This window comes from Petaurus breviceps, unplaced genomic scaffold, assembly GCF_028583685.1.
Source record: "Petaurus breviceps papuanus isolate PSGF00001 unplaced genomic scaffold, PetGlider_PUasm1.0 90823, whole genome shotgun sequence".
Classification (NCBI taxonomy): Eukaryota; Metazoa; Chordata; class Mammalia; order Diprotodontia; family Petauridae; genus Petaurus; species Petaurus breviceps.
In genome coordinates, this window is record NW_027187352.1 from 5527607 (window position 1) to 5554513 (window position 26907).

Genomic DNA, 26907 nt, shown 5'->3' on the forward strand with positions numbered 1-26907 from the left:
GGAATAATATACAGAGTAGTTAAATGCAAGGCATTTTGAGAGGAGGGCACTGGCTGTTGGATGATCCATAGAGGCTTCGAGCAGAAGATAGTGCCTGAAGCGCATCTTACAGAAGAGAAGGATTCTATGAAGTAGAATTGGGAGGAGTGTATTCCAGGCATGGGACCTCAGTGAGTGCAAAGGCATGGAGATGGGGGATGCAATATCCTCTGCGAGGAACAGGAAGAAAGCCAGTTACCTTATCGCCTAGCAAACAAGGGGAGACATTTCCTAGAGCTGACTCCTTTGACTTCTGAACTTAGCTCTAATGGAAGAGGTAGGCACTGCCATAGCTAGAATTTACTTAGCAAGGTCTTCCTTAGCACTAGTCATTGTTACCAGTGCTTAAGTGGATTCGTGTCCCAGTTTGATGCTAAAGTTTGGAGACATATACAGAACTTCAAAGAAGAATTAGAGGAGCCATTCAGTGCTGAGAGCAATAGGTTTTTATCTGGCACATCTTAGGCCAGGCTTCTTAAGACAGCTAAGTGGTATGCTGGATAGAGTGCGAGGCTTGAGTACAAATCCAGCCTCAGGCCCTTATTAGCTTTGTGACCCTGGGCAAGTTGCTTAACCCTGTTTGCCTCAGTTTCCTCATCTGTAAAATAAGCTGGAAAAGGAAATGGCAAACCAGTCTAGTATCTTTGCCAAGAAAACCCCAAATTGGGTCTCAAAGAGTTAGACATGACTGAAATGACCCAACAACAACAAGAAGGAAAGGCTACATGGCTTACCTGCAGCTACACAAAGTTAGGGGCACAGAGAAGAGTGGTACCCACCCTCATACTAGGGCAGCACTTCCCTGCCACATCAGGGCCATAGGTGACATCTCTAAAATAGGATGGGAAGTTCAGAGAAGGGATACAACTAGGCTGATTCGTAACAAAATCCTCAAGTTGTAGGGCCATCCTTCAGCAACTTTGAAAAGCAGAGCGTAGCATTTCTTCTACTGTGTGACTCCTGTGCATATCCATGCTTTCACCTTCTTCTCTTTCTTTCATCATCCCCTTAACTTCCCTCCCTTCCCATTCATGGGTAGATCTCCTGGGTCCATCCCTCCGTATATCTGGGAGGGGCAGGGTCTTGCTCAGGTGTGTATGGTGTGTTTCATATCTCTGATGTCATTGGTAGGGGGGTACCAATACACAAGGCAACATAGGAAATGGAGTTTCTATCATGGAAGTTTTCAGGGATAAAATAATCCAAAAAGGGTAGGGATGCTAGGCATAAGAAGGATCTTTGTGTAGAACAGAGACGGCCAGTCCCAACGAAGGGAAGGGCAGAAACAAGAGAGGTTTTCTGTACTACCATAATCTATCATGGACCAGTTTGACTTTGCTATTTCCTTAAGGATGCCGAGTGGTCTTCTATTAAGGGGATTTGTTCTGTGAAGTTTGAATTCTGTCAAAAGGCTACACTTGAGGGGTGATTAGGTGGCGCAGTGAAAAGAGCACTGGCCCTGGAGTCAGGAGGACCTGAGTTCAAATGCGGCCTCAGACACTTAACACACTTGCTAGCCGTGTGTCTTTGGACAAGTCACTTAACCCCAATTGCCCTCCAAAAAAAAAAAGGCTTCACTTGAGGACCTAGAGGGCCACATGTGGTCTTGATGCTACAGGTTCCCCACCTCTGCCCTAAACACTAGGGCCAATCTGATGAGATTCATACGCTTTAAGATATAGTCAGTTGTTGTTTTGTTCAGTCATTTTTCAGTAATATCCTCCTATTTGGGGTTTTCTTGGCAAAGACACTGGACTAGTTTGCCATTTTTTTTTCTCCAGCTCTTTTTAGAGTTGAGGAAACAGTTAAGTAACTTGCCCAGGGTCACACAGCTAGTAAATGTCTGAGACTAGATTTGAATTCAGGAAGATGTCTTCCTAACTCCTGGCCTAGCACACTATCCACCACATTACCTAGCTGCCCAAAAACAGATAAGAAAACTGAGGCAAACAGGGTGAAGTGACTTGCCCAGGGTCATACAGCTAGTAAATATCTAAGGTTGGATTTGAACTCAGGTCTATCCTGACTCCAGGCCAGGTACTCTATCCACTGTACCACCTAGCTCCCCCTAAAGATACAGTCACTGCACCTTTAATCCCCCTTCTCATCATTGCCTTCACTAGTCAAGATCTGGAATGCTTTTCACCCTCATTTTGGATTCCAATCAAGAACTTGAGGTAAAAGTCTTCTGCAGGCTGCATATTTGCATAGTGGCTGTCCAGGTTCTCTCAACTATTTGAATGTGGTTAATGGAGGGGCATTTAGTCTCCAAGGCCTGTAAAAAAATCAAATACAGGTCCCCTAGAACTCTCTAGCAGGTACGTCCATTTTTCTGTGCTAGGTACTTACCATTTCTACATGCATTTTGGTGGCATACTCTAAAAATGGTTCTAAATCTTTCCTCCCCAAGGATTCTGACTGTACTCAGAGCCATAACTCACAGTCTTTGATCCTGGAATCAGACAGTTGTGGGGAAAGGACTCAACTTAGGGTTGAGAAAGGAGGGAGGGGATAACACTATTAATTTTTTACACTGCCTAAAGGCTAGAGTACATGAAGATGGTGCTGATGGGAAGTCATTGGCAATTATGATGATCTGCTATAAAACAATAAATACAAAGGAACACTTTAAACAATCAAAATGAATGAAATCCTGTCTAGGGAATGAAGGATGGACTATGGAGATTGTAGCAGGAATAATTGGCTACAAGACCCTTCCACTATCTGTCAGCAATGAAATGTCCCTGGAAAGATGGGTTCATGCAGTAAGTCAGGTTCCAAGACTAGCATTGTAGAAACACGTGATGGCTATTTTCAGGGAAATGTGATCCATAACCATTTGAAAGAAGGAAGGACACCCCTGGACACAGAAAAGTTTCTATTTGGGAGAAAATATTATGAGATAAGCCCCAAAGTAGGGGGTTGGAAAGAATAGAGGAATAAGCAAGCTTTTATTTACCTTCTAAACTGCTTGCTGTAATGCAAAACCCCAGTGGCCCTAGGCTGTTATGGCATGGATCACATTTCCATAAAAATAGCCATAATGTGTTGCTGTGGTCCACCTGAGGCTACAGTGCTAGTCTTGGCACCTGCCTTACTGCATGAATCCATCTTTCCAGGGACATTTCATTGCTGACAGATAGAGGAAGGATCTTGTAGCCAAGTATTCCTGCCACAATCTCCATGGTCCATCCTTCATTCCCTAGAGAGGGTTTATTTATTTTTATTGTTTTAGAGAGTTCCTTGTATTTATTGTATCACAACAGATCATCATCACTGCCAAACAGTCAGCTGTGTAAAACAGCATATATAATGCTTAAGTACAAATGGGACACATGATTCTAAAAATATGTTAATACAAATTGATGGTCCTACAAAAAGCATATAAACTAGTTGGTCTAAGTTTTATCTGCCTCCTTGGATCCACACTGTTATTTCCCCCCAAATCAATAGAATCAATATATTGAATAATCATCAGCTCCATTATGTGAATAATGGTTCACAATAAATGAATTCCCTTTTCTGAGAGCTTTTCCTGGCTTCTCTATCTGGCCTGGATAAAAAGACAACAAGAATTTCTTGAAGGTCAGTGATCCAAAATTGTTGCTATGGTTAAGTATTCAACATGATCTATAGTCACAATTTCCATTTTTAGTTAGGATGTACTTAGATTACTCTCTTCAGTTCCTCGTGCAGGACAGACACAAAAGCTCCACCCATGCCTGTAAGGACATTGGAGCAGACACCCTTGAAGAAAGCTCTGTTACCCTCATCTTTAGTACTCTTCTTCCAGCAGTAATACATGACAGGAACTCCTTTGTGCCCAGGCTGCATCATCCTTCCCACATTAAAAGGACAGGAGAGCTCCAGTTACTCTGTTCAATCATCCACCTGATCACAAGAGTATTTGGGAGATCTGGGAGTCCACCTTCTGCTGTGTTCATAGATTCCAAAGTCAGCTGCTCCAGAGATAAGAATGTCCTCCACTGAGACTTGGAAATCTTGATACAAGCCAAGAATTTCATCATCCATGGTCATTCTCCCAAGCCTTGGAATTCTCAGTCAGTGCCAGATTTCCCAACGTCAGCTGCTAAGCAGGTTCTCACAAAATCCAAGGAAGAGACGAAGCAGGGAGAAGAGATTCCCGCTGCTCCACCAAGATTACCAGCAAAATACTTCCCACACTGGGAGTGCTTGTCCACTTCTCCCCCAAACACCTGTTTATACTTATTGTGAAACACAAAGTTAAGGGCCTGGGTGGAGAAGGATCTGATGACATCTCCTAAGTTATATGACATTTGTTCCTTTGGAATTCGAACTATACTATCCATTATGCCTCCACATGGCTTATCAGCAGCAATTTGTTCGCTTGCATGCTGTAGTTGCAATAGTAATCTGAAGCTGGAAGGGGGCTGCCAAAGTCTTGGAGATAGCTGCAGTGATACCACCTGCCAGGAAGTCCTTAACAAAGAAGTCATGGTTACAGAGAGGACAGGTAGTGGAGGTGGAGGCAGAGAGCCAATACGAGAGGGCCAAAAGCCAGAAAACATAGTGCTACCTGCACAGCCCCTTGCCACAGGGGAAAAAAAAAGGATTTCACCTTTTTAATGTAATGAAGCGAGTCAATGTGTTGTGGCTCCCAGGGAGGCAGAATAGATATGTCTCTAGTCTATCCTCCCCCTACCCTTCTCCAAGGGAGACTTTCATTCCTAGCAGAAAGGGAAAGAGGATTCCCGCTCTCCTCCCCTCCTGCCCCCCCCACCCCCCCGGCCAACCAGGTTTCGGCTAGAAGCTGACCCTCTACATTCCTCTGAAAGAGGGAATAACAGGTTAGAATTATATGTATCTGCTTTTTTAAACATTATTAGTCTAGGCTAGGGGATGCAATTTTAAGGTTTAATCTAAATCCTTATCTCTGTTTATCAGTGGAAAAAAAGAGGGATTCAAGCTCAATATCCAAGACTTAACTCCCTTTCTACCAAATACCACTTCCACAATGAACATACACAGAAAATAGCAAAGAAACCCTTTATCCAAGTCAATAGCAAAACAAAAATCAGTGAAAGTATACATAGAAGAATATAGACTAGACAATAAAGAGTGAGGGAGCTCTCCTTGGAAGTGAGATATCTCAGCTTAACCAGAAGAGAGATTCCTAGATATCACCTAAACGTGAAATTCCCTGAAGTCTTTAACTTAACAAGCTATGCATAGTGACTTGGCAGAGACTGACAGTTCCTCTCACACCAGCTTCTTCCAAAGTCTTAATGTCCCATCAGCAACCCAAAGAGAGGGTTGATGTCATCCATCTTCTCTCTCAAAGATAGAAGCCAAAAAAAACTTGCTTGCTTTCTCTTTCTTCCTTCCTTCTTTCCTTCCTTCCTTTCTTCCTTTTTGCTTTTTCTCCTATTTCTCCTTCCTTCCTCCCTTCCTTCCTCTCTCTCTCTCTCTGTCTCTCTCTCTGTCTCTCTGTCTCTCTCTCTGTCTCTCTGTCTCTCTCTCTCTCTCTCTCTGTCTCTCTCTCTCTCTCTCTCTCTCTCTCTCTCTCTCTCTCTCTCTCTCTCTCTCTCTCTCTCTCTCTCTGTCTCTCTCTCTCTCTCTGTCTCTGTCTCTCTCTCTCTCTCCTTGCTATTTCCTCTCCCTCTCTCTCTCCCCTCCACTCCACCCCTTATACAGGCAAGAGACACTGATCTGAATCAATGATTAGAGAGTGGGGCTCAGGTTACAAATGGATTCCAAGTCTCAGAAAGGATATTATACCTGGGTATGTATCTCTCTAGGACTTTGGAAGCATCCCTAGCTTCAAAGAGCTCAAGCAGAGCAGCAGGTGCAGGCTTCCCTTCATAACACCTTACCTTGTTGAAGAATTCAGTGTTCCAAGTTTTCTTGTTAAGTCGAAGCAATGTTCTTTATTCTCACAGCTGTAAGGGAAATCATACCTCCGATAAAACAAAAAGCACCACAACCAGGTTCTCCCCCACACTAAGCAATGCTGTTCATTTTTATAGTTTTTGCACTGCATTGAGAAGACTTAAGATGAACAAGGGGACCACAGCATTGGGAGATAAATAAGGATAGTACAGAGGTGAGCTAGATGGCTCAGTGACTCAGTTTGTAGTTGGAACATTCTGGGAAAAGTGAACACTTTAACAGGAACAGTGATTATAGTGTGCTGGGCAGATGCTTTTCATCATTCTGCCCAGAGGCAATAAAGCTTTTCATGGGATAGGTAGATCATTTCTCATAGGCCTTCAGGGTAGTAATTTCTCTGCAGTAATGCCAAGCCCTAGAAGCACAACTTATTAGGCCTAAATAATCCTGATTCCATAACCCAATATTCTTTACCCACCTGAGTTCAGATATGACCTCAGACTAGCTGTAAATCATTTAACCTCGGTCTGCCTCAGTTTCCTCAATTATATAATGGAGATAATACTAAGACCTACATCCCAGGGTTGTTATGAATATCAAATGAGATAATATTTGTAAAGCACTTAGCCCACTGCTTGGTACATAGTAAATGCTTAATAAATGCTTATTCTTTTTCCTTCCCCATTCAGAGTCCAAGGCAGATAATAAGGCCTCATCAATGGTACTTTTGTCATGCTTCACTGATATCCCCAAAACAAACAATTTATTTCTGATGCTCTCTCTTCATTTGTGTTTACCCATCCTCAAATAACAAGCAACTATTTTCATTGCTTATCCCCAACATGGAACATTTCAAGGCCTACTAGGTTCATGTCTTAGAACTTCCAAGGGATTCTGTCCAGACTTGGCTACAGTAAATACAGAAGGTCAGTGTTTTACATTAAAATCCTGGACAATTCCTGAAATGTAGCTCTGTTAGAGAATAACTAATGATACAAAGGGTCCCAGTGCATTTGGGGGAATTTACCATCTATCTTATTGCCCTCATACAGAAGATCTGGAAACTTCATTGTATGAAACAACCTAGACATTGTACCCAACTCTCCAGGCAAGCACAGTGTTGATGAGGTTTAAAGGAGAGACAAATAGAGTTCCTTTCAGAGCTCATAGGAAATACGACTGGGCAACTGTCAGTGAACAGTCTTTCCCCAGAGACTTATATCACCTTAGTCAGTTTGATTCCTGTACTAGGTAGGGCTCCCACCAGTTGGTGCTTCTCACTGCTCAGTCATGGCACCTACTGCCACTGGCTGAAGCTTCCAAAAGGGTAAAGTGGCTGCTCCATTTTTTTGCCTTTCTTTTAAAAAAAACAAACAAATGTTTCATTGATACTATTATTAAAATATTACATCTAATGATCCTCCATCCTTGACTGCCCCCTACTTTCCTGATTGGTTAGCCCTCACCATATTTAATTTTGCTCTCTACTTCCTGGCTATCTCCATGTCAGCTGCCCTTCTTTCTGCCCTCCTCCCTTTCCAGTTCTGAAACTGCCATTGCTCTTGGAAAGGCCATGTCACTCTACTCCCCTATAGATATACTCAACATCTTGGTTACTTTCTCAACTCTTGCTGTCATTTGCCTATGTGTGTTGTTTCCTCCTATTAGAACCTAAGCTTCTTAAGGGTAGGGACTATGTTCCCTTTTGTATTTGTATTTTTTTTTTGGCCTAGGTCAAAGAGGACATTCCTTGCTGAGCCCAGCCCCACGCTGAAGCTTTAGTCCCAGGGCGGGCCTGACCAGTCGCCAGCAGGAGGGACTCCAGATCAGCAGCAGCTGTATCAACACATAGATACGGAGGACAAAGTGAGAGGTCAGTGCAGTCAGGACTTTGGGACCCAGTAAATGGGAGTGCATGGCTTTTGCCCCCAGGGTGAGAAGCCACTGAGACGCCAGCACAGCCAGCCAGCGCCATGTGGCAGCTTCAGCTCCTGGCCTGCAGAGTGTAGGGGGACCAAGCACCAGTCTGAGGGGTAATCGCTCTTGCTTTAACCTTCTTGGATCTGAAGTCTAAGGAGGAGGTCCTGGGGTGTGTGTCCAGCTTGCCAGAGCATGTGGAGACATCAGAGAGGGCACCCATCTAATACCTCTGGCAGCTGAGAAAACCCCAGCGTTTGGGACAAAAGCTCCCCTGTCTGGTGGCAGAGTCCTACTGTGGCAAAAAGCCCAGGGGGTCAAGTGACTTGAGGGGCGACATGACCAGGCAAAGGAAACAAAGCAGACAGAAGATTCCAACATTAGACTCCTATTTTGGGGCCAAAAAGGAGCAAAGCATGGAACAGGAGGAAGACAGTGAAGTCAGAACTCCTGCACCAAAAGCTTCAAAGGAAAATACGGGCTGGTTACAGGCCATAGAGGACCTTAAGAAGCAGATAAGAGAAGTGGAGGAAAAATTGGGAAGAGAAATGAGAACAATGAAAGAAAATTACAAAATGAGAGTCAACAGCCTGACAGAAGAAAATCATACCTTAAAAAATAGACTAACTCAAATGGCAAAAGAAGCTTAAAAAGGCAATGAGGAGAAGAATGCCTTAAAAAGTCGAATTTGCCAGATGGAAAAAGAATCTCAAAAGCCCACTGAGGAGAATCATTGCTTCAGAATTATATTGGAGCAAATGGAAGCTAATGACTTTATGAGAAATCAAGATGCTGTTAAACATATCCAAACAAATGAAAGAATAGAAAGCAATGTGAAATATCCCATGGGAAAAACCACTGACCTGGAAAATAGATCCAGGAGAGATCATTTAAAAATTATTGGACTACCAGAAAGCCATGATTAAAGTAAGAACCTAGAAATCATCCTCCAGGAAGTTCCCAAAGAAAACTGCCCTGATGTTTTAGAACCAGAGGGCAAAACAGAGGTTGAAAGAATCCACTGATCACCTCCTGAAAAAGATCCCAAAAAGAAAATTCCTAGGAATATTATAGCCAGGTTCTGGAATTCCCAGATCAAGGAGAGAATATTACAAGCAGCCAGGAAGAAACAATTTGGATATTGTGGAAACACAATCAGGATAACCCAGGATCTGGCAGCTTCTACACTGAGGGATCAAAAGGCTTGGAATATGATATTCCGAAGGTCAAAGGAGCTGGGATTAAAACCAAGAGTCACCTACCCAGCAAAACTGAGTATCATGTTTCAGGGAAAAATATGGTTATTTAGTGGAACAGAGGACTTCCAAGCATTCTTGTTGAAAAAACCAGAGTTGAATAGAAAATTTGACATTCAGATACAAGAAGCAAGAGAAGCACGAGAAGGTAAACAGGGAAAAGAAATCATAAGGAACTTAACAAAGTTGAACTATTAACATTCCTACATGGAAAAACAATAATTGTAACTTATGAAACTTTTCTCAGTAGTTGAAGGGAATAGAAATATATATGTCTATATATGAGGGTATATGGGCATATGAATACATATGTGAATGTGTGTATATATGTGTACAGGTATACATAGATAGAGGACACATGACCAATTTAACAGGAAGGGATGATACTTAAAAGGTGAAATTAAGAGGTGAGAGAGGAATATAATGAGAGGAGATGGGGAGAGACAGAATGGGGTAAACTATCTCATATAGAAGAGGCAAGCGAAAATGGTTACAATGGAGGGGAAGAATAGGAAGGCAAAAGGGAATGGGTCAACCTTATATCCATTGCATTTGGCTTGAGGAGGGAATGAAATACATACTAAATAAGGTATCTCACCCTACAGGAGAGTAGTGGGGGGGGCAGGGAATGAGAGGGAGGATGATGGAGGGGAGGGCAGGCTGGGGGGGAGGGAAGTTGGAAGCACCCACTTTTGAAAAGGGACAGGATCAAAGTAGAGAATAGAACAAGTGGGAGGTGGGAGAGGAGGGAGGGAAATATAGTCAGTCTTTTACAATATATCTACTATGTTATTGTTTTGCATTAGCCACACATGTACGACCTATACTGAATTGCTTATCTTCCCAGTAAGGGTGGGTGACAAGGGAGGAAGGGAATGAATCTGGAATTCAAAGTTTTAAAATAAAATACTCAAATATATATGTATATATATACTATTATTAATATTATTGTACATGTAATTGGGAAATAAGATATACAGGCACTGGGGCATAGAGATCCACTGGAAAAGTAGAAAGGGGTATGGGAGAAAATATGGGAGAGAGCAGATTGGAGGAGGGTATATCCTGTGAGACTGCTATTTTGGCGCGGTGGGTAGGGGAAAAATGGGGAGAAAATTTGTAATTCAAAATCTGGCAGAAATGAATGATGTAAATCAGAAGTTAATAAAGCATTTGAAAAAAAAAAAGAGGACATTCCTTGCCTCATTTCTTACTTAACCTTAATCACTGAATGGGCTCTGCCTCAGTCAAACTGAGACCTGGGAAATACCTTACCTTAAAAAGGCCAAGGTCTCCCACTGCATCTGGGGCCCTCTCCAGTCGTCCTGATCTATATATATCTTGCCACTAGATCCAGATGGCTCCAGAGGAGAGAATGAGGCTGGTGACTTTACACATTCAATTCACTTGCAAGTCATGGCATCAGCTTCCTGAAGTCATGGTCCTCTTTGAGAATGAAGAGCAAACAACTGTTTCCTCCTATTAGAATTTAAGATTCTTGAGGGCAGGGACTATGTTCACTTTTGTATTTGTACCCTAGTGCTTAGCACAGAGCTTGGTACATGGTAAGTGATTAATATGTTTTTTTCATTCTTTCTTTCCTTTCTCTCAGACCACCATTTTCTCTGCTGAGAAAAAGGAGATGTGATTCACCTTCAGTCCTCTGAAGTCAAGATTGGCAATTTAAATCTATCTGAGTTGGATGTCTTTCAGGGTTGTTTCCTTTTATATTATTGTAGTCATGTATATTCAGCTGGTCCTGTTTCCTTTACTCTGCAAACAGTCCATATCAATCTTACCAAATTTCTTTGAATTCTTTATAGTTAACATTTCTTATAACTTAACATTCCTTTACATTCATATACCACAATTTGTCCAGCCATTCCCCAATCAATTGGTGCCTACTTTACTTCTGGTTCTTTCTATAGCTAAGTGCTGCTAGAAAGATTCTTGGATCTTTGGGACTTTTCCCACTGTCTTTGACCTCTTTGAGTCATATGTCCAGTAGTGGTATCACTAAGTCAAAGGTTATGTAAATTTCAGTGATTATTATAGTATGGTACCAAATTGTTTTCCTGAATGGTTAGATCAATTCACAATTCCAGCTGTGCATTTGTGTACCTGTCTTCCCATGCCTTGCTAACATTCACTACTTTCATTTGTCATTCTCAGAGTTGTTATATATTGCATTTCTTTTATTTGTGGGGAAGTCTTTCATATAATTGTTGATAATTTGCATTCCTTCTTTTGAAATCTCCAACCCCCCTTTCCAGGAAATATGTCTTAGACCACAGATGGGGAATCTGTGGCCTGAAGGCCACATGTGGCCCTCTAGGTCCTCAAGAGCAGCCTTTTGACTGAATCCAAGCTTCACAGTACAAAGCCCCTTAATAAAAGGATTTGTTCTGTAAAACTTGGACTCAATCAAAAGGCTGTACCCAAGGACCTAGAAGGCCATATGTGGCCTGCAGGTCTCAGGTTCCTCATCCCTGTCTTAGGCTCTTGGCTCAGTACAACAAAGCAGTCACTTCAGAGTTATCCATAGTTTCAGAAGTCAATGGCTTGCTCTACACTCATTATACCTCAAACATAGTAGAAGGTCAGTTTTTGATTGTCAGCAGGAACCATGCCACAAAAAAAAATATCAGAATGAAAAAATAAAAACAAAAGCCTGGCCTTTTAGTATGTCTGAGGTATAATTCTGAGCAAGCCTGTGTCTTCTGAAACAATGGAAAAACTCTGAAATGACTACTCTGATCATCTCAGATCTAAGATAGTCTCTGTCAAAGACATTATTGTTCAGTTGTTTCAGTCTTGTTCACTCTTTGTGACCCCAGGTGGGGTTTTCTTGGCAGAGATTCTGGAATGGTTTGCCATTTCCTTCTCAGCTCATTTTATAGATGAGGAAACTGAGGCAAACAGGGTTAAGTGACTTGCCCAGGGTCACATAGTAAGTGTCTGAGGTTGAATTTGAACTCAGGTCTTCCTGACTCCAAGCCCAGGGCTTTATGCATTGTGCCACCTAGTTGCCCAAGGACATTAGATTAGGCCAATATCTTCCCAAGCTCCTGGATGATATGTTTTCTGCCCATGAAAGCCTAAAAGTTTAACAAAAATACTCTCCCAATCTTCCCAATTTATTTTAAATGCAAGTGGGTTAAGTTTATTTAAATTACTCAGGGTATATACTTATGAAAAAAAATGCTCCAAATCATTTATAATTAGAGAAATGGAAACTAAATCAATTCTGAGGCTCTACTTTGAACTCATCAGATTGGCAAAGATGACAAAAGAAGAACGTTGGAGGGGTTGTGGGAAAATTAGGCACACTAGTGCACTGTGGTAGAGATATCAGTTGGTCTAGCCATTCTGGAAAGCAATTTGTTCAATTACAATTCAAAGGACTAATGATAAAGTGTGCTACCCACCTTCTGGCAGAGAAGTGATTTGGACATGAAAAATATGCTAATTTGTTTTGCTTGGTTGTGCTTTTTAACCAATAAGAATCTGTTTTTCTTTTTCTTTTCCACAGTGGGGGAAGATGAAAAAAATGCTTAATAATTGAAAAAAAAAAAGTAAAATTTAACTAAAAATAATCCTTTGGGTCATTTTCCCTTGCCACATGTAAGATACAGTGAATGAGCTTCCCACTGATGATATTAGGAAAAAAAATAAGTTCCTCCTCTATAACAACAACAGTAATAACCAGCATTTATAGAACATGTTAAAGTTTGCAAAATGCTTTACAAATATTATTTCATTTGATACTCACAACAACCCCCGGAAGACAGGTGCTATTATTACTCCCATTTTACAGGTGGGGAAGCTAAAGGAAAGAGGGGTTAAATGATTTGCCCAGGGTCATACCCCTAAGTTGTCTGAAGTCAAATATATTCAAACTGAGGTTTTCCTGACTTCAAGTCCAACACTCCAACACTGCGCCACCTAGCTGCCAAACCAAGAAGTACGTCACAATTGTTACAAGAGCTGTCCCAAAGGGCATGGTCGACGTTCAGAGGTATATAGTGGGGTTCTTTTCACTGCACGAGACCTTTAGGTGGAGGCTGGGTGATAGCCTGTATTTTCATGGAGAATGCTATTCAGGTCATTTGGACTGGACGTCCCTTCCCATTCTATGAACCTCCTCCTTTCACAGCAGAGAAAACTAGATCAGAAAGGTGGAGTGATCTGTCCAGAGTAGCAAAGCTAGAACTCCCCTCTCCTGCCTTTCAGCCCTTTGCCTTTTCTATAACTCTTGGACAGGTCTATTTACTTATACTCATTAGTTCCTGGGAACCTGGGAAACAAAATATTTCTACTGTCACTTCAATACAAAAGCCAATTCACCAAGGAATGAGAATGATCCAGGCAATTCTCTACATTTGATATAACTCATTATTCCAAGAACTCAACCATGCATGCCCTGTTTGTTCTAACTTCTAATTCGGAGAAAGAATATAGATTTATTAATGCCTCTCTTTCTATACCCTGGAGGTAGTTCAGGCATGGAGAAATCCATTGGCCCACCCTCCCGTCTATTTATCAATCTAATCCAACAAGTGATTTTTTCAGGTGTTTTTTTTTTTATCATGAATTTAATCACCAATGAATAAAAATGTCAATATGCCAAAAAGAACAAGGAGAGGACTGATTGTGAACCCTTGGGCTTCTTTTATGTACAGTTTTATTAAAAGTATATATTAAATTTAGTTACATATGTATTTAAAATACATAAAGGTATATAAAACAAACAAATATATAATGTAAAAACAAATCAAAAGTACAGATTAAATGAAATGTGCCATTGTACTCAGTAGTAGGAATACAGAAACAAAAAGAAAACATAATTCCTGACCTCAAGGAGCTCACATTTTACTACTGGGTGCAACATGCAAATGGGCAAGTATATAACTATGACTAACTATGACTCTCTATGACCAGGAGGGAATGGAAAGAGCGCAAACAGCAAAGTAGATTGGGAAGGCCTTCTCATGAGCTAAACCTTATCTCTGAGCCTCTTCAATAGTCAAAACTTTTGATTCTTCACACTCATGTTTTCTAGGTTGGTTGCCCACCCTTGGATCCACTTCAATTTGGCCATACATACTTGTCAATGGAAATAAATTTGCATGTAGGCTCTTTCATTTGATTTATACAGGCACTAGCAAAACTTATAAGCAAAGGTTCTCTCCCATCTGTCCTGTCCTCTCTATTCTCAGAGCCACCACCCAAGTACAGGTCTTCATGACAACTTTCCTGAATTTTTACAATAGCCTCTGGACAGCTTTTTACACTTCCACTATGTTTACCTTCTAATCTATCCCTTATCCAACTGAAAAATTAATCATCCTAATACCTAGATGTTGCCATGCCATTCTTTTGCTCAATAATATTCAATGGTTCCCCATTGCTTAATGAATGAAGTTCAAAGTGCTTAGCTAGCATTTAAGGCCTTCTACAATTTTTTGACATCTTACCTTTCTAGAACTCAGGAAGGATGGGGTCCCTGATTAACCTGTAATTACCCCATCCTAGGCTAACAAACTCCCATTTCCTTCTTCCTTAACCCCTAATTTGTCTATTTAGGCAAAAAACAAGGACTCATAATACCACTTCCTGCATTCCCATGCCCATCCAGTTTATTTCTACTCCTCTCCAGTTTCTATCTCCTTCCTTTCTTTCATTGTGCCATCTGAGTCTCTCTCTGCCTCCCCCTCTTTTTTAAACACTAACAAAATCCTTTTCACTCTAGAACTCTTCCTTTCTCACTCTTTCCAAATACTTGTACTTTGGGAAACTTTGTTCTCTCCAGAAGACACTTTGTTGCCAGCCACCTTTTCCAGGTCTAATGGTTTTCCTTTCATGTCTTGACACCAGGGGACAGCAAGAGGAGCCATCTTTGCTCTTTGCTTCAAATTGTCTCCATGTCTCTGTGTACACTGGTCTTTACTTGTTTGATAACTCACAGCATGTAATGATAGAAAGAGCTGGACATGGAGTTGGATGTTTAGAAAGTGGAAAAGTACTGAAGTAACAGCTGGGCTGAAAGTCTTCGAGGGAAGTTTGCTAGAGGAGGTGAGCTTCAAGCTGGATATTGAGGAATGCATTGATTTTGTATTGGTGGTTCATAGAGGGTGAAAAAGATTTCAGAAATACCTTATCCAGGGAGTGTGTGTGTGTGCGTGTGTGGTGACCATGTAGTCAGAGGTTCCCAAAGTGGTCGATACTGCCCCCTATGGGGCACTGGAATGATGGGGGACAGTAGTAGTAGCCTCAGATGCAATGGGGGGGGGGGTGTTGAATAAAAGTAAGGGAGTGAGGGAAGCATAAGGAAAGGAGAGAAGATAAGAAAAATTTGCAAAACCATTTGTACATTTTTCATCTGTTATATAACAGAGTTAAAATCATAATGATTACATTATTTTCCAAATAAACACACAAAATACAAGTTTAACCAATCAGTGGTCAAGTCCACCAACAGATCTTAACAAGGAAGTCCAACATACATCAGCAGGAATATGTATGTGTAATGACTTGTTTACATATGATACTAGCCAATTACATGATGCAATATTGCATCATGCAGGAAAACCCCCACAAATTTACAATAAATTATTAAGTTTAAGATGTGTCATTAAAAAAAAATATTTTATCTATTTTTGAAATGATGAAAATCTTTTTTAAATTTAAAGAAAATAGATTTCCAGGGGGGGGTACTGAGTAATTTTTTTTAAAGGGGGCAGTAGATAAAATAAGTTTGGGAACCTTTGATATAGGTTATGTGGGTTTACATGGTTCTATTTAGATATGGCTTGCTGAGAGGCATGAGTAGTTGTTTTTGCCCATCTTTTTCTAAGAGAGACTGATTCATTCCAGGAGAGGAGAAGAAGTTTGATGACAGAAGGCTAGATGAACTGTTATCCTCAGAGACGTGGGGTACTGGGCTAGAATTTTATCTATTTGCTCTTGTATGTTAGTCTAAGGGAAATAATCTTTAGGGTCAAGCTGCTCTCTTGATCACTATTCCTTACTGGAGAGTTCCCCAAGCTATATATCTAAGTCTCTCTCTATATAATCTCCTTTCCCACTAAATGCTGATTACATAAAGACCATACATAGTTAGTAGCCAATAAACCCATTTGTCTAAGACAATAGCAAACAAAAATCAGAAGTTATACAGAAAATATACAGAATGAACGAGCTCTTCCATTGGGAGTGATGTATCTCAGACAGACAGACATATACACAGAGAGACAGAGAGAGTGTCAGAGTCCCAGATCTCACCCAAGTCTCTAAAGTAGTCTCTGAAGTGGTAAGCTGAGGATAGAGACCAAGGTGACAACTCTTCTACATGTTGACTTTTCCCCAGAATGTTTTTTCTTTCATTTCAGAGATATCTTCCTGACATGAATATAGAATTTCTTGTCTAGTTTCCTTGCACTCAAAGCTGGAAGACAAAGATCTTTACCCTTCTAAACTCTCCCAACTCTATTCCTTCTGCAGGTATATAGGAGGAGAGTCTTAGGCAAATGGGATCAAGATCACAGAGTTACACTTAAAAACATCATCAAAGAATGCTAAAGCAACCTAGATTGTTGAAATGTGGATCAGGACTTGAGATTTGCCAGTTCCTCTTATGTCAGTTTCTTCCTAGAGTCTTACTTTCATTTTAGCAACTTGAATACAGGTTGGCATTATCCTTCTCTCTCAAAGTTGGAAGCCAGAAGTCCTGATGAGACTCGAAAGCCTGGATTTTATCAGCTCCCATGGATTAAATTATCATATCTATTCCAATAATTCCCAAATCCACATGTCCAGCTCTAACTTCTTTCCTGAGCTCCAGTCTTGTATATCACCAACAACCTCTTAAATATTTTGAAGTGGTTGTCTGATTGGCATCTTAAACTCAAAATGTTGGAAAAAAAGTTCAACATTTTTTCCTCATACTTACCTCCATTTCAAACTTCCCTGTTACTGCCCATTATCTTCACAGTGACCATGTTCACAGCTTAGGCATCCTTAACTCTTCACTCTCCATTACCCTACACAGTCAGCTGCCAAATCTTGTCATCCTTTCCACCCCCACAATATCCCTCATATACACCCTTTCCTCTACTCACACAGTTGTTCCACTATTCAGGCCCTCATCACCTCTGATTTACTTCCTTACCTTAAGTGTTTTTCCACTCTAACATAGTCCACTGCTGTCCAGTTGTTCAGTTGTGTCTGACTCTTCATGACTCTATGGCACCACAGCATGCCAGGCCCTTCTATTCTCCACTACCTTTTGAGGTCTGTCCAAGTTCATGTTCTTTGTTTCCTTAGCATTATCTATTTATCTCATCCTGTGCCATCCCCTTTTACTTTTGCCTTCAATCTTACCCAACATCAGAGTCTTTTCTAATTTGTTCTGTCTTCTCATTATGTGGCCAAAGTATTGAAGTTTCAGCTTCAGTATTTGACTTTACAGTGAATAGCCTGAATTAATTTCTTTAAGTATTGACTTATTTGATCTCCTTGCTGTCCAAGGGACTTTTAAAAGTCTTCTCCAGCACCATATTTAGAAAGTGTTGATTCTTCAGTGCCCAGCTTTCCTTATAATCTGACTCTTACAACCATACATTACTACTGGAAAAAACCATAGCTTTGACTATATGGACCTGTTATGGGGATGGGAATCTAAGATCTTCTCTGCCCCTAGGCCTTTTGATAGGCTTAAGTGACTCTGAGAACCTTCCTTGATTTGAAAATATATTCTGCCCCCTAATAGGCTGAATGTGGTCACATGGAGCCTGTGGCGGGAGGCTTATTTTTCAGGAATGCCCATGCTTTGTGATTGGGCAGTGGGTCAAGAGGGTTGTCACATTCTCTGAGCCAGGAGAAGGCTATATATATCCTGATGTGAGGTTTTGTTTTGGGGCTCACTTTGAGAAGAGTTGTGTGATTTGATCAGATGAGACTCTGGGCAGCCTTTGAGCCCCCCTGCTTTGAAAACCCAGATGTTGGTGCTTCCCTCTCTGGTAACTGACTAGGTATGGATGTAATAGTCAGACAGCTGGAAGCCTGTCTGATGATCTGTTAACTCTGTTTGCTTGTAACTTCTGCTTGCAGCTTGTTTGTATTCTCTGAAGTTCAGGGTGCTGACTTTTCCCCCTGAACTAGGTAAATGATATATGTTTGACTGACTAAAGTAAGATTGTTAACCCATTTTGAGTTGCTTTCCTTTAGAAAAGCAGATCTAGGAACCTGTGTTGGCAGCCATCCTGGGCATGCTAGGGTGCTTGCTGCTACAGGACATTTGTAAGCAAGATGACATCTTTGCTTTTTAGTATGTTGTCCAGATTTGCCATAGCTTTCCTTCCAAGGAGCAATTGTCTTTTAATATCATGGCAGCCGTTGCTATCTGCAGTGATCCTTGAGCCCAAGAATATAAAATCTGAAACTGCTTCTACTTCTTCTTCCTCTATTTGCCAGGAAGTGATAGGATCAGTTTCTAAGATCTTAGGGGTTTTTTTTTCATGTTAAGCTTCAAGACAGTTTTTACACTTTCTTCTTTCACCCTCATTAAGAGGCTTCTTAATTCGTTTTCAATTTCTGCCATCTGAGTGATATCATCTGCATATGTGTAATGGTAATAGAAATTTGAAGAACTTCTCTGCCCCTTAATAAGCCTAAATTGAACTTGAGGATCTTTTCTGATTTGAAAACATACTCTTCCCCCTAATAGGCTTCATGTGATCACCTGGAGCCTGTGGTGGGAGGCTTGATTTTCAGGAAGGCACAACTTTTGTTACTTTGTAGTCAAATGGGTCATGAGGGTTGTGATGTTCTCTGACCCTGGAGAAGGCTATATATACCTCTGAGGTGAGGTTTTGCTTTGGAGCTCACTTTGGGAAGAGTTGTATGGTTTAGCCAGATGAGACTCTGGGCAGCTGTTGAGTCCCCTGGCTTTGAAAATCCAGATTTTGGTGCTTCTCTCTCTGGTAACTAACTAGGTATGGATGTAATGGTCAGACAGGTAGAAGCTCTGTCTGTTGAATTGTATTATTTTCTCTTGTAACTTCTGTTTGTATTCTCTGAAGTTCAGGGTGCTTTTCCCCCTGAACTAGGTAAATTACATATGTTTGATTGATTAAAGTGAGATTGTTAACCCTTTTTGAGTTGCTTTCCTTTAGAAAAGCAGATCAAAGAACCTGTGCTAGCAGCCATCCTGGGTATACTAGGGTGCTTGCTGCCACAATATGTGAGATTATTGATTTTTCTCCCACCAACCTTATTTCCAGATTTTGCTTCATCCAGCCTGACATTTCACATGATATACTCTGCATATAAGTTAAGTAAATAAAGTGACAATATATAGCCTTGTCATACACCTTTCCCAATCTTAAACCAATCAGTTGTTCCATGTCCAGTTCTAACTGTTGCTTCTGAGCTTAGTTCCTCAGGAGACAAGTAGGATGATCTGGTATTCCCATCTCTTTGAATACTTTCTACATTTTGTTGTGATCCACACAGTCAAAGGCTTTAGTGTAGTCAATGAAGCAGAAGTAGATGCTTTTCTGGAACTCTTCCACTTTCTTCATAATCCAGTGAATGCTGGCAATTTGGTCTCTAGTTCATTTGCCTCTTCAAAAACAACCTGTTCTTCTGGTCAGTCTCAGTTCACATATTGCCAAAGCCTAGCTTGCAGAATCTTAAGCATAACCTTGCTGGTGTGTAAAACGAATGCATTGTTTGATAATTTGATCATTCCTTGGCATTGTTCTTCTTTAGGATTGGGACATAAATTGATCTTTTCCAATCCAGTGGCCACTGTTCTGTTTTCCAAATTTGCTGGAATATTGAGTGCAGCACTTTCACAGCATCATCTTACAGGGTTTTTAATAGTTCAGCTGGCATTCAATCTTCTTCAATAGCCTTATTATTAGTAAAAATTCCTAAAAGCCATTTGATTTCATTCTGCAGAATGTCTGGTTCTAGAGCATTGATGATGTTAAGATATTTCCTGTATAGTTCTTTTGTGTATTCTTGCCACCTTTTTTATTCTCTTTTGCTTCTGTTAAATCTCTACTATTTTTGTCTTTTATCACACCCATTTTTGCATTAAACTTCCTCTTTTTTGAAGAGATCTCTTGTCTTTCCCATTCTATTGTTTTCTTCTGTTTCTTTGCATTGATCATTTAAGAAAATTTTCTTACCTGTCTTTGCTGTTCTGTGGAATTCTGCATTCAGTTGGGTATATCCCTTTCTCATTTCCCTTTTGCTTGCTTTCTTTCCTCAGCTATTTCTAAAGCCTTACCAGACAGCCATTTTGCTTTCTTGCTCTTTTTTTTTCCTTTGGAATGCTTTTTGTTGCTACCTTTGGTACAATACTGCAAACCTCTGACAAAAGGTGATCCACAGGAGGAGGAAATGGCAAACTTCTCTTGGTATCTTTGCCAAGAAAACTCTGTGGTTAGCATTACAAAGATAAAAGATATGGCATTGGAAGATGAGCCCCTCAGATTGGAAGGTATCCAATACATTACTGGGAAAGAGCAGGGGACAACTATAAGTGTCTCCAGTACTGATGAAGTGGTTGGGCCAAAGCCAAAATGAAGATCAGCTACAGATGCATCTGATGACGAAAGGAAAATCTGATGCTGTAAAGATCAATATTGTATAGGAACCTGGAATGTAAGGTCTATGAACCAAGGTAAGCTAGATGTGTTCAAATAGGAGATAGAAAGATTAAACATCATTATCGTGGGTGTCAGTGAACTTAATTGGATGGGAATGGGTGAATTAAATCCTGGTGATCATTACATATACTCCTATGGGCAAGAACCCTTTAAAAAAACAGAGTAGCCCTCATAGTCAATAAAAGAGTAAGAAAAGCAGTATTGGGATATCATCTCAAAAATGACCAAATGATATCTGTTCAGATCCAAGGCAAACTGCTCAACATCACAGTAATAAAAGTTTGTGCTTCAGCCTATGATGCCAAAGAAGCCAAAGTCGATCAGTTCAATGAAGACCTACAATATTTTTTTTAGAAATAACACTAAAAGAAGATATCACATTCATAATAGGAGATTGGAATGCAAAAGTAGGAAATCAAAAGATAACTGGAATAATAGGCAAGTTTAGCCTTAAAGTACAAAATTAAGCAGGGCAGAGACTAATGGAATTTTGTCAAGCCAATCCTCTGGTCATAATAAACACTCTTTTTCAACAACCCAAAAGGAGACTCTACACATGGATATCACCAGATGGTCAATATAGAAATCAGATTGATTATGTACTTTACATCCAAAGGTGGAGGAACTCTATACAGTCAGTTAAAACAAAATTTAGAGCTTACTGTGGCTCAGATGATGGGTTCTTATTGTGAAATTCAGACAAATTGAAGAAAGTAGGGAAAACCATCAGACCATAAAGGCATGACTTAAATAGCATCCTTTATGCATATGAAGTGGAGGTGATGAATAGACTTAAGGGATTAGATCTGGTAGACAGAGTTCCTGAAGAATTGTGAACAGAGGTTTGCAATATTGTACAGAAGGAAGCAACAAAAAATATCCCAAAGAAAAAGAAAAAAATAAGAAAGCAAAATGACTGTCTGATGAGGCTTTACAAATACACACACACAGATATAAATACAGATGCCAAATTAATTTTCTTTAATTAAAAGCCTGACAGCGTCACTCCCTTCCCTCCCCCATTTCCCCCACTCAGTAAATTCAGTGGCTCTCTATTACTTCTAGAATTAAATAGAAACACTGTTGGTATTTAAAACCCGATCTTTTCTTGCCTTTTCCATCTTATTGTCCCCCTTATACACTATATTGTGCCCACACTGCCTGTTCCTCACACATAATACTGCTTTTCTTATCTATGTCCTGGCTGTCCCTCATTTCTGGAGGGCTCTTCCTACTTACCTCCACCTCTTAGAATCCCTGGCATTTTTTTTTTTTTTGCTTTTTGGAGGGGGGAAGGCTGGACAATTGGGGTTGCTCAGTGACTTGCCCAAGGTCACACGGCTAGTAAGTGTTAAGTGTCTGAGGCCAGATTTGAACTCAAGTCCTCCTGACCTCAGGGCCAGTGCTCTATTCACTGCACTACCATCCCTGGCTTTCTTTAAGACTCAGAGAAAGGTCTGTTTTTGCTTTTTCTTCATATCCCCAATATTTGGTACATTGCCTGATACATAGCAAGAACTTCACAAATTCTTGTTGATTTCTTTATATGGGACCTTTTCTTCTGTCTTTGCCTTCTTTGGGATATTTGTTCAATCAGAAGATCACTAGGTCAAAGGATGTGAAGAGGTCAGTGACTTCTAACATTGACTATTTCTGTCATTTAATATTTGTACCACTTTGATTGAATCCCCTTATTTTATAGATGGGGAAACAATCCCAGATAAGTGAAGTGACTTGTCTAAGGATATCACACAGGTAACAGGTCTTGTCCCAATTCAGTACTTTCTGCATCATTTCGCTGCCTTTCACACAAGGCCCTTCAGAGTGGAAGTTGCCTACTCAGGCATTGAAGGTAGTGGTGCCTTGGGAATTTTTTTTTCTTTCAAGAGTGCTTGTTTTAAGCATCCTTTTAGGGCTTGAAGGAGAGAACCAAGCACAATTGTTAGGTTATTGTTTCTACTCCAAGAACAGCAAGTTTGGCAGGAGAGAGTTTGAAATGGATGCAGTCTGTGAAAAGACTGGAAAGTTAGGTCTCTGAGGGCTTGAATGCCAGGCTAGGAATTTGTTTTATATTTGATACTGGGTTTACTGTCATAAGATGTAGGTTTACAGTATCACAGGATTTAGATTCAATTCCATTTTATAGATGAAGAAACTGGAATCCAAGAAATATTAAATGACTTGCTTAGGGTCTCCCAGGTAGTAAGTAGCAAGACTGGGATTTAAACCAGGTCTTCCAACTCAAAACCTATTTCTGATTCCACTACTGTAAGCTGCTTCGTGAATTAGCTACTCAGTAGCTATGTGATCTTAAGCTAACAGTTCCTCTTTTTCCAGTAATAAAACGGGGATGACAAAAATACTTGTATGTTAAACGCTAAGAGGTAGCGTTTATCATCTTTATTATGCTTAGATTGTAAGCTCTTCTGTCAGATTCTAAGCTCTCCTACCAAGTACCTGCAAGTCTTATCCTCATTTTACCAACGAGATAATTGAGGATTAGAGAATTAAGTGATTCACAGCTATTAATTGTCAGAGTCAGAAATCCAAACCAGGACTTCCTAAGAGTCCCGCCCCTCTATTTAGTCCACCAAGCTAAAAGCTTGCTGAGTTTCACGACCGCTAATTATTATTATTTGTCAGGCAATGGGGAGCCATACAAGGCACTCAGCAAATGTTTGCCAACTAGAAGTCAGTCCTATGCTGCTGTCTGGGTCCCACGTGTGTTCTCCCAAGTATAGTAATTCTAGCACCCTTGGTTCCCAGATGCCTGGTACTTTTCACAGCCCCCCCCCCCCCCTTTCCTAGGTAGTTCGTTACTATGGTAACTATGTCCGGGCGGAAGTGGCTCAGAGTACAGACTGTCAGTACTCAGATGACGTTACAGCCACCTGCACGTGACAGGGGAGACCCAGGGCGCTCCTCCCCCGACCCCTTCAGTTCTCTCCTGTCTCTCCCCTTCGTTTCGATCGACGGGGACTTGGACCAATAACCCAACAGCTCCTGACACGAGGCTCTGCCCCCCTGGGAGGCCGCAGACCAGTCAAAATCCGCTCCCCCGGCTTCAGTGCCGCTTCACCGACGCAATTTAGGCCGCTCGGCGAGTCCCCAAGCTTCCTTTCCCCGCCCCGCTTCCCGGTCCTCCTCGGAAGTGATCGACGGGATGTCTTTCCAATAGCACGGGGCTGAGGCAGCTTACGGTCCCGCCCCCTGTGGAGCTGGGCCAATGAGCGTGCCGGGTCTCGGCCGCGGCCGGCCCGGGAGAGAGGTTTTGCACTGCGGTAATATGGCCCTTCCGTGAGGAGCTGTAGAGGCGGCCCGCGGAGGAATTGTCCACTCGCCACCCGACGTGTGGGGAGTTCCGAGAGACCGAGCGCGCCAGAGGAAGGGCGGGAGGAGGAGGAGCAGGAGGAGAAGCCGGCGGAGGAAGCGGCTCGGGGCGCTGATGCGGGAGAAGCGCGGACGCCACCGCGGGGCAGCCCCGGGCTCGCGATGAGCGGCTCGGCCGCCACCGCCGCCGTGGTCGCCTTGCCAGGCGCCGGGGTTTCCCCGCTGGCCCCGGGCCCCGCCGCCGCCTCCTCGCGGGCCCTGCATGTGGAGCTGCCGTCGCAGCAGGTGAGCGCGGCCGCGCGCCGGGAGCCCAACCCGGGCTGCCTGGGCGCTTCCCCATGCGGGGCCCCCGGGTTCCCCCGAGGGCAGCACGGGCGGCTTCCTGAGGCCCCGGAGACTCTGCCCCCTGGGGCTCCGGGGTCACCCTAGCCTTCCGGACTTCCCACCACTGTCCCCTCTGGGCTCTTCATTAGCCTGTTCCCCCAGGGCTTCATAGTCAACGACCCCCTTCCCCCCTACTGTCCTCTCGGGACTTGGTAGTCACCCGCTTCCCCCAGCACTGTCCTCTCTGGACTCTTAGTCACTCTCCCCCCCCCCCCCTCCCCTCCCCGAACTTCATAGTTGCTTCCTTCCCGGGGCTTTTAGACACCCGCTTCTCCCAGTACTGCCCCTTCTAGACTAAACAGTCATCCCCGTCGTCGCCCCCCCCCCCACCACTAACAGCTCCTACTTTAAAGGCCCCTTAAGGAGATGCCACCAGGGACAGACGAGGTCAACCATAAGCTAACATGTGCAAGTGAGCCTGAGGCTTGCCACTTATCCCTCTTGGCTCCATAGTCACACAGCCCCCACTCCCTTCTGGGCTTCATGGTCATCTCCCTTCCCTATTACTATCCCTTATATGCCCCCACACACTCGTATTGTCCAATCAAGATTTCATAATCACCCTTCTGTTCCTTTAAGGCTAGTCGTACTGTCCTCCCACTGTCCCCTTAATGCTTCGTAGCCTCACGCCGTTCCTTCTCCTATATCCTTTCACCTTCATCCTCTTAGGAAAGAGAGGGGTAAGTGTGTGTGTGAGTGAGTGTGTGTGTGTGTGTGTGTGTGTGTGTGTGTGTGTGTGTGTGTTCAACTCTTGCCAAGCCTCAGGGTCACTTTTACCTCTTAGCTTATGGTTGACCTCTTCTCTCCCAGGAGGCACCTCCTTAGGTGGACTTTAAGGTCATTTAAAGGAGGGGCTGTTAGTGGTGTGGTGGTCTCATGGTCCAGGGATCACTTCCTTTCCATGAGTTCATCATGGTCATTTTCTCAGGGTCACCTCCCTCTGGGCAACTATGATTCTTCCTCCTTGGATACTTCAGGGTGGTGGGATGGTGATGGTCATCATGGTGGTGTTCTTTAGAGATCATTCATTTCTCCCTGTGAAGGAGTCAGGATCACTTCCTCCTTACTCAGAGTCCACTGTTGAATGTGACTTTATTATGGTTTTTCCTTGCAGCTTCTGGGTTTCAGTCCTCATAGAGTGCCCCCTCTCCCTCCTCATTCCCAATAGTTAAGGATTCCAAGTGGTACTTAAGAGAATAAAGATGAAGGTGGGGTAGGGGAAGGGGGAGGACCGGAAGAGAGGAATGAAATAGAAAATGTGATTATGAGAGGAGAGGAGGTGGTGAGAACTTCCAGGGTGTGAGGGAGTCAACTTGGTGTAAAATAATGATCTTAACTCTTATAGATGGCAATTTGCTTTTCCTGGTGGGCAAGGAGAGAACTTTGGATTTGAAGGCAGGAGAGCCCCTTCTCTGCTGGCTTGTTAGCACTCCGACCTTGGGCAAGTCACTCAACCTCTCTCTGCCTTCATTCTCTCATTTTTAAGTTGAAGGAGTGTAGAACTAGATGATTTCTAAGGGTTTTTTAAGCTTCAAGATCCTTAGGGGAAGGGATTGGTGAAAAATTGTCAGTTGTGCTTTTTATGCTGGTGAGGAGTTTGGGAATGAAGGAAAACTCAGAGTAGGATAATAAGGAAACTTTGAGAAAGTTAGCCAAGAAGTTTTAGGACTGGGGGGAACTTTGAGATTTGGGGTGAGGTGAGGGAGAAAGAAAGGGAAAGAGAACATTGGTTAATAACCTAGAAGAGCTTTCTGAAAACTATTAAGTTTCACTTTTGGAGTGTTAGAAGAGACTCTCAAACAGATTAGACTAGGTTTTTGATGGATTTTGAAGTTCTTGCAAATGATAGTCTGTGATTTTTGGCTGTTTTTTGTATTTGTCAAATTTTTGGGATCTTAGCAAAGTGTTGAATGCCATACAAATGCTAAGTATGGCTATAGCATCTTCCTTAGGTGTCATCCTTTTGGAATGTTTTGGATGGCTATGGTGAAGACTCCATGAGTTCTTTGCTCTTGGTTTTTACTTAGTATGCTGGAAAGCAAACATGGCTTACCATCTGGGTTGAAATGCTCAGGTTTCTACGCTTGGTATGAAACACCTTTTAAAAGGTATTGCTTCTCTGGTTCTCTGCCACCCACAGCCAGGGCCTCATTCTCTTTGTGCTGGCAGAAAGTATATAGAATTTGATACCCTAAGAATGGTGCTTGATTTTAAACCTGTCTTTGTGTTTTTTAAAAAATGTGTAGATTAAATGTGATACCTGACTAAAAGACAGTATTAATCTCTAAACTTTTCTAGTCATTATAAAAGCTTAAGTTATAAATGTGTGTTTTGGTCAGTATTTTCTTTGCTCTCTTTGAGTTTTCAAAAGTCCTTGTTTTTTTCTGGTTCAAATTCAAATCGAGAGACACTCATGGAATTTGGGTGAC

At 42.0% G+C, this 26907-nt stretch overlaps 1 protein-coding gene and 1 pseudogene across 2 annotated transcripts in view; one reads left to right on the plus strand and one right to left on the minus strand.

Moving 5' to 3' along the window:
• Positions 1–3273: 3273 nt before the first annotated feature.
• On the minus strand, positions 3274–17040 carry LOC138148215 (ADP/ATP translocase 3-like; annotated as a pseudogene).
• A 6604-nt stretch (positions 17041–23644) lies between these two features.
• Positions 23645–26907, plus strand: part of UVRAG (UV radiation resistance associated) — a 415539-nt gene continuing 412276 nt past the window's right edge. Inside the window, exon 1 of one of the 2 annotated variants that reach the window (XM_069070876.1) lies at positions 23645–24379. In XM_069070876.1, coding sequence (XP_068926977.1) covers positions 24257–24379 — 123 coding nt within the window. In that variant the 5' untranslated portion in view covers positions 23645–24256. The remainder of the gene's footprint in view (positions 24380–26907) is intronic. The other variant, XM_069070877.1, reaches the window with a different exon arrangement.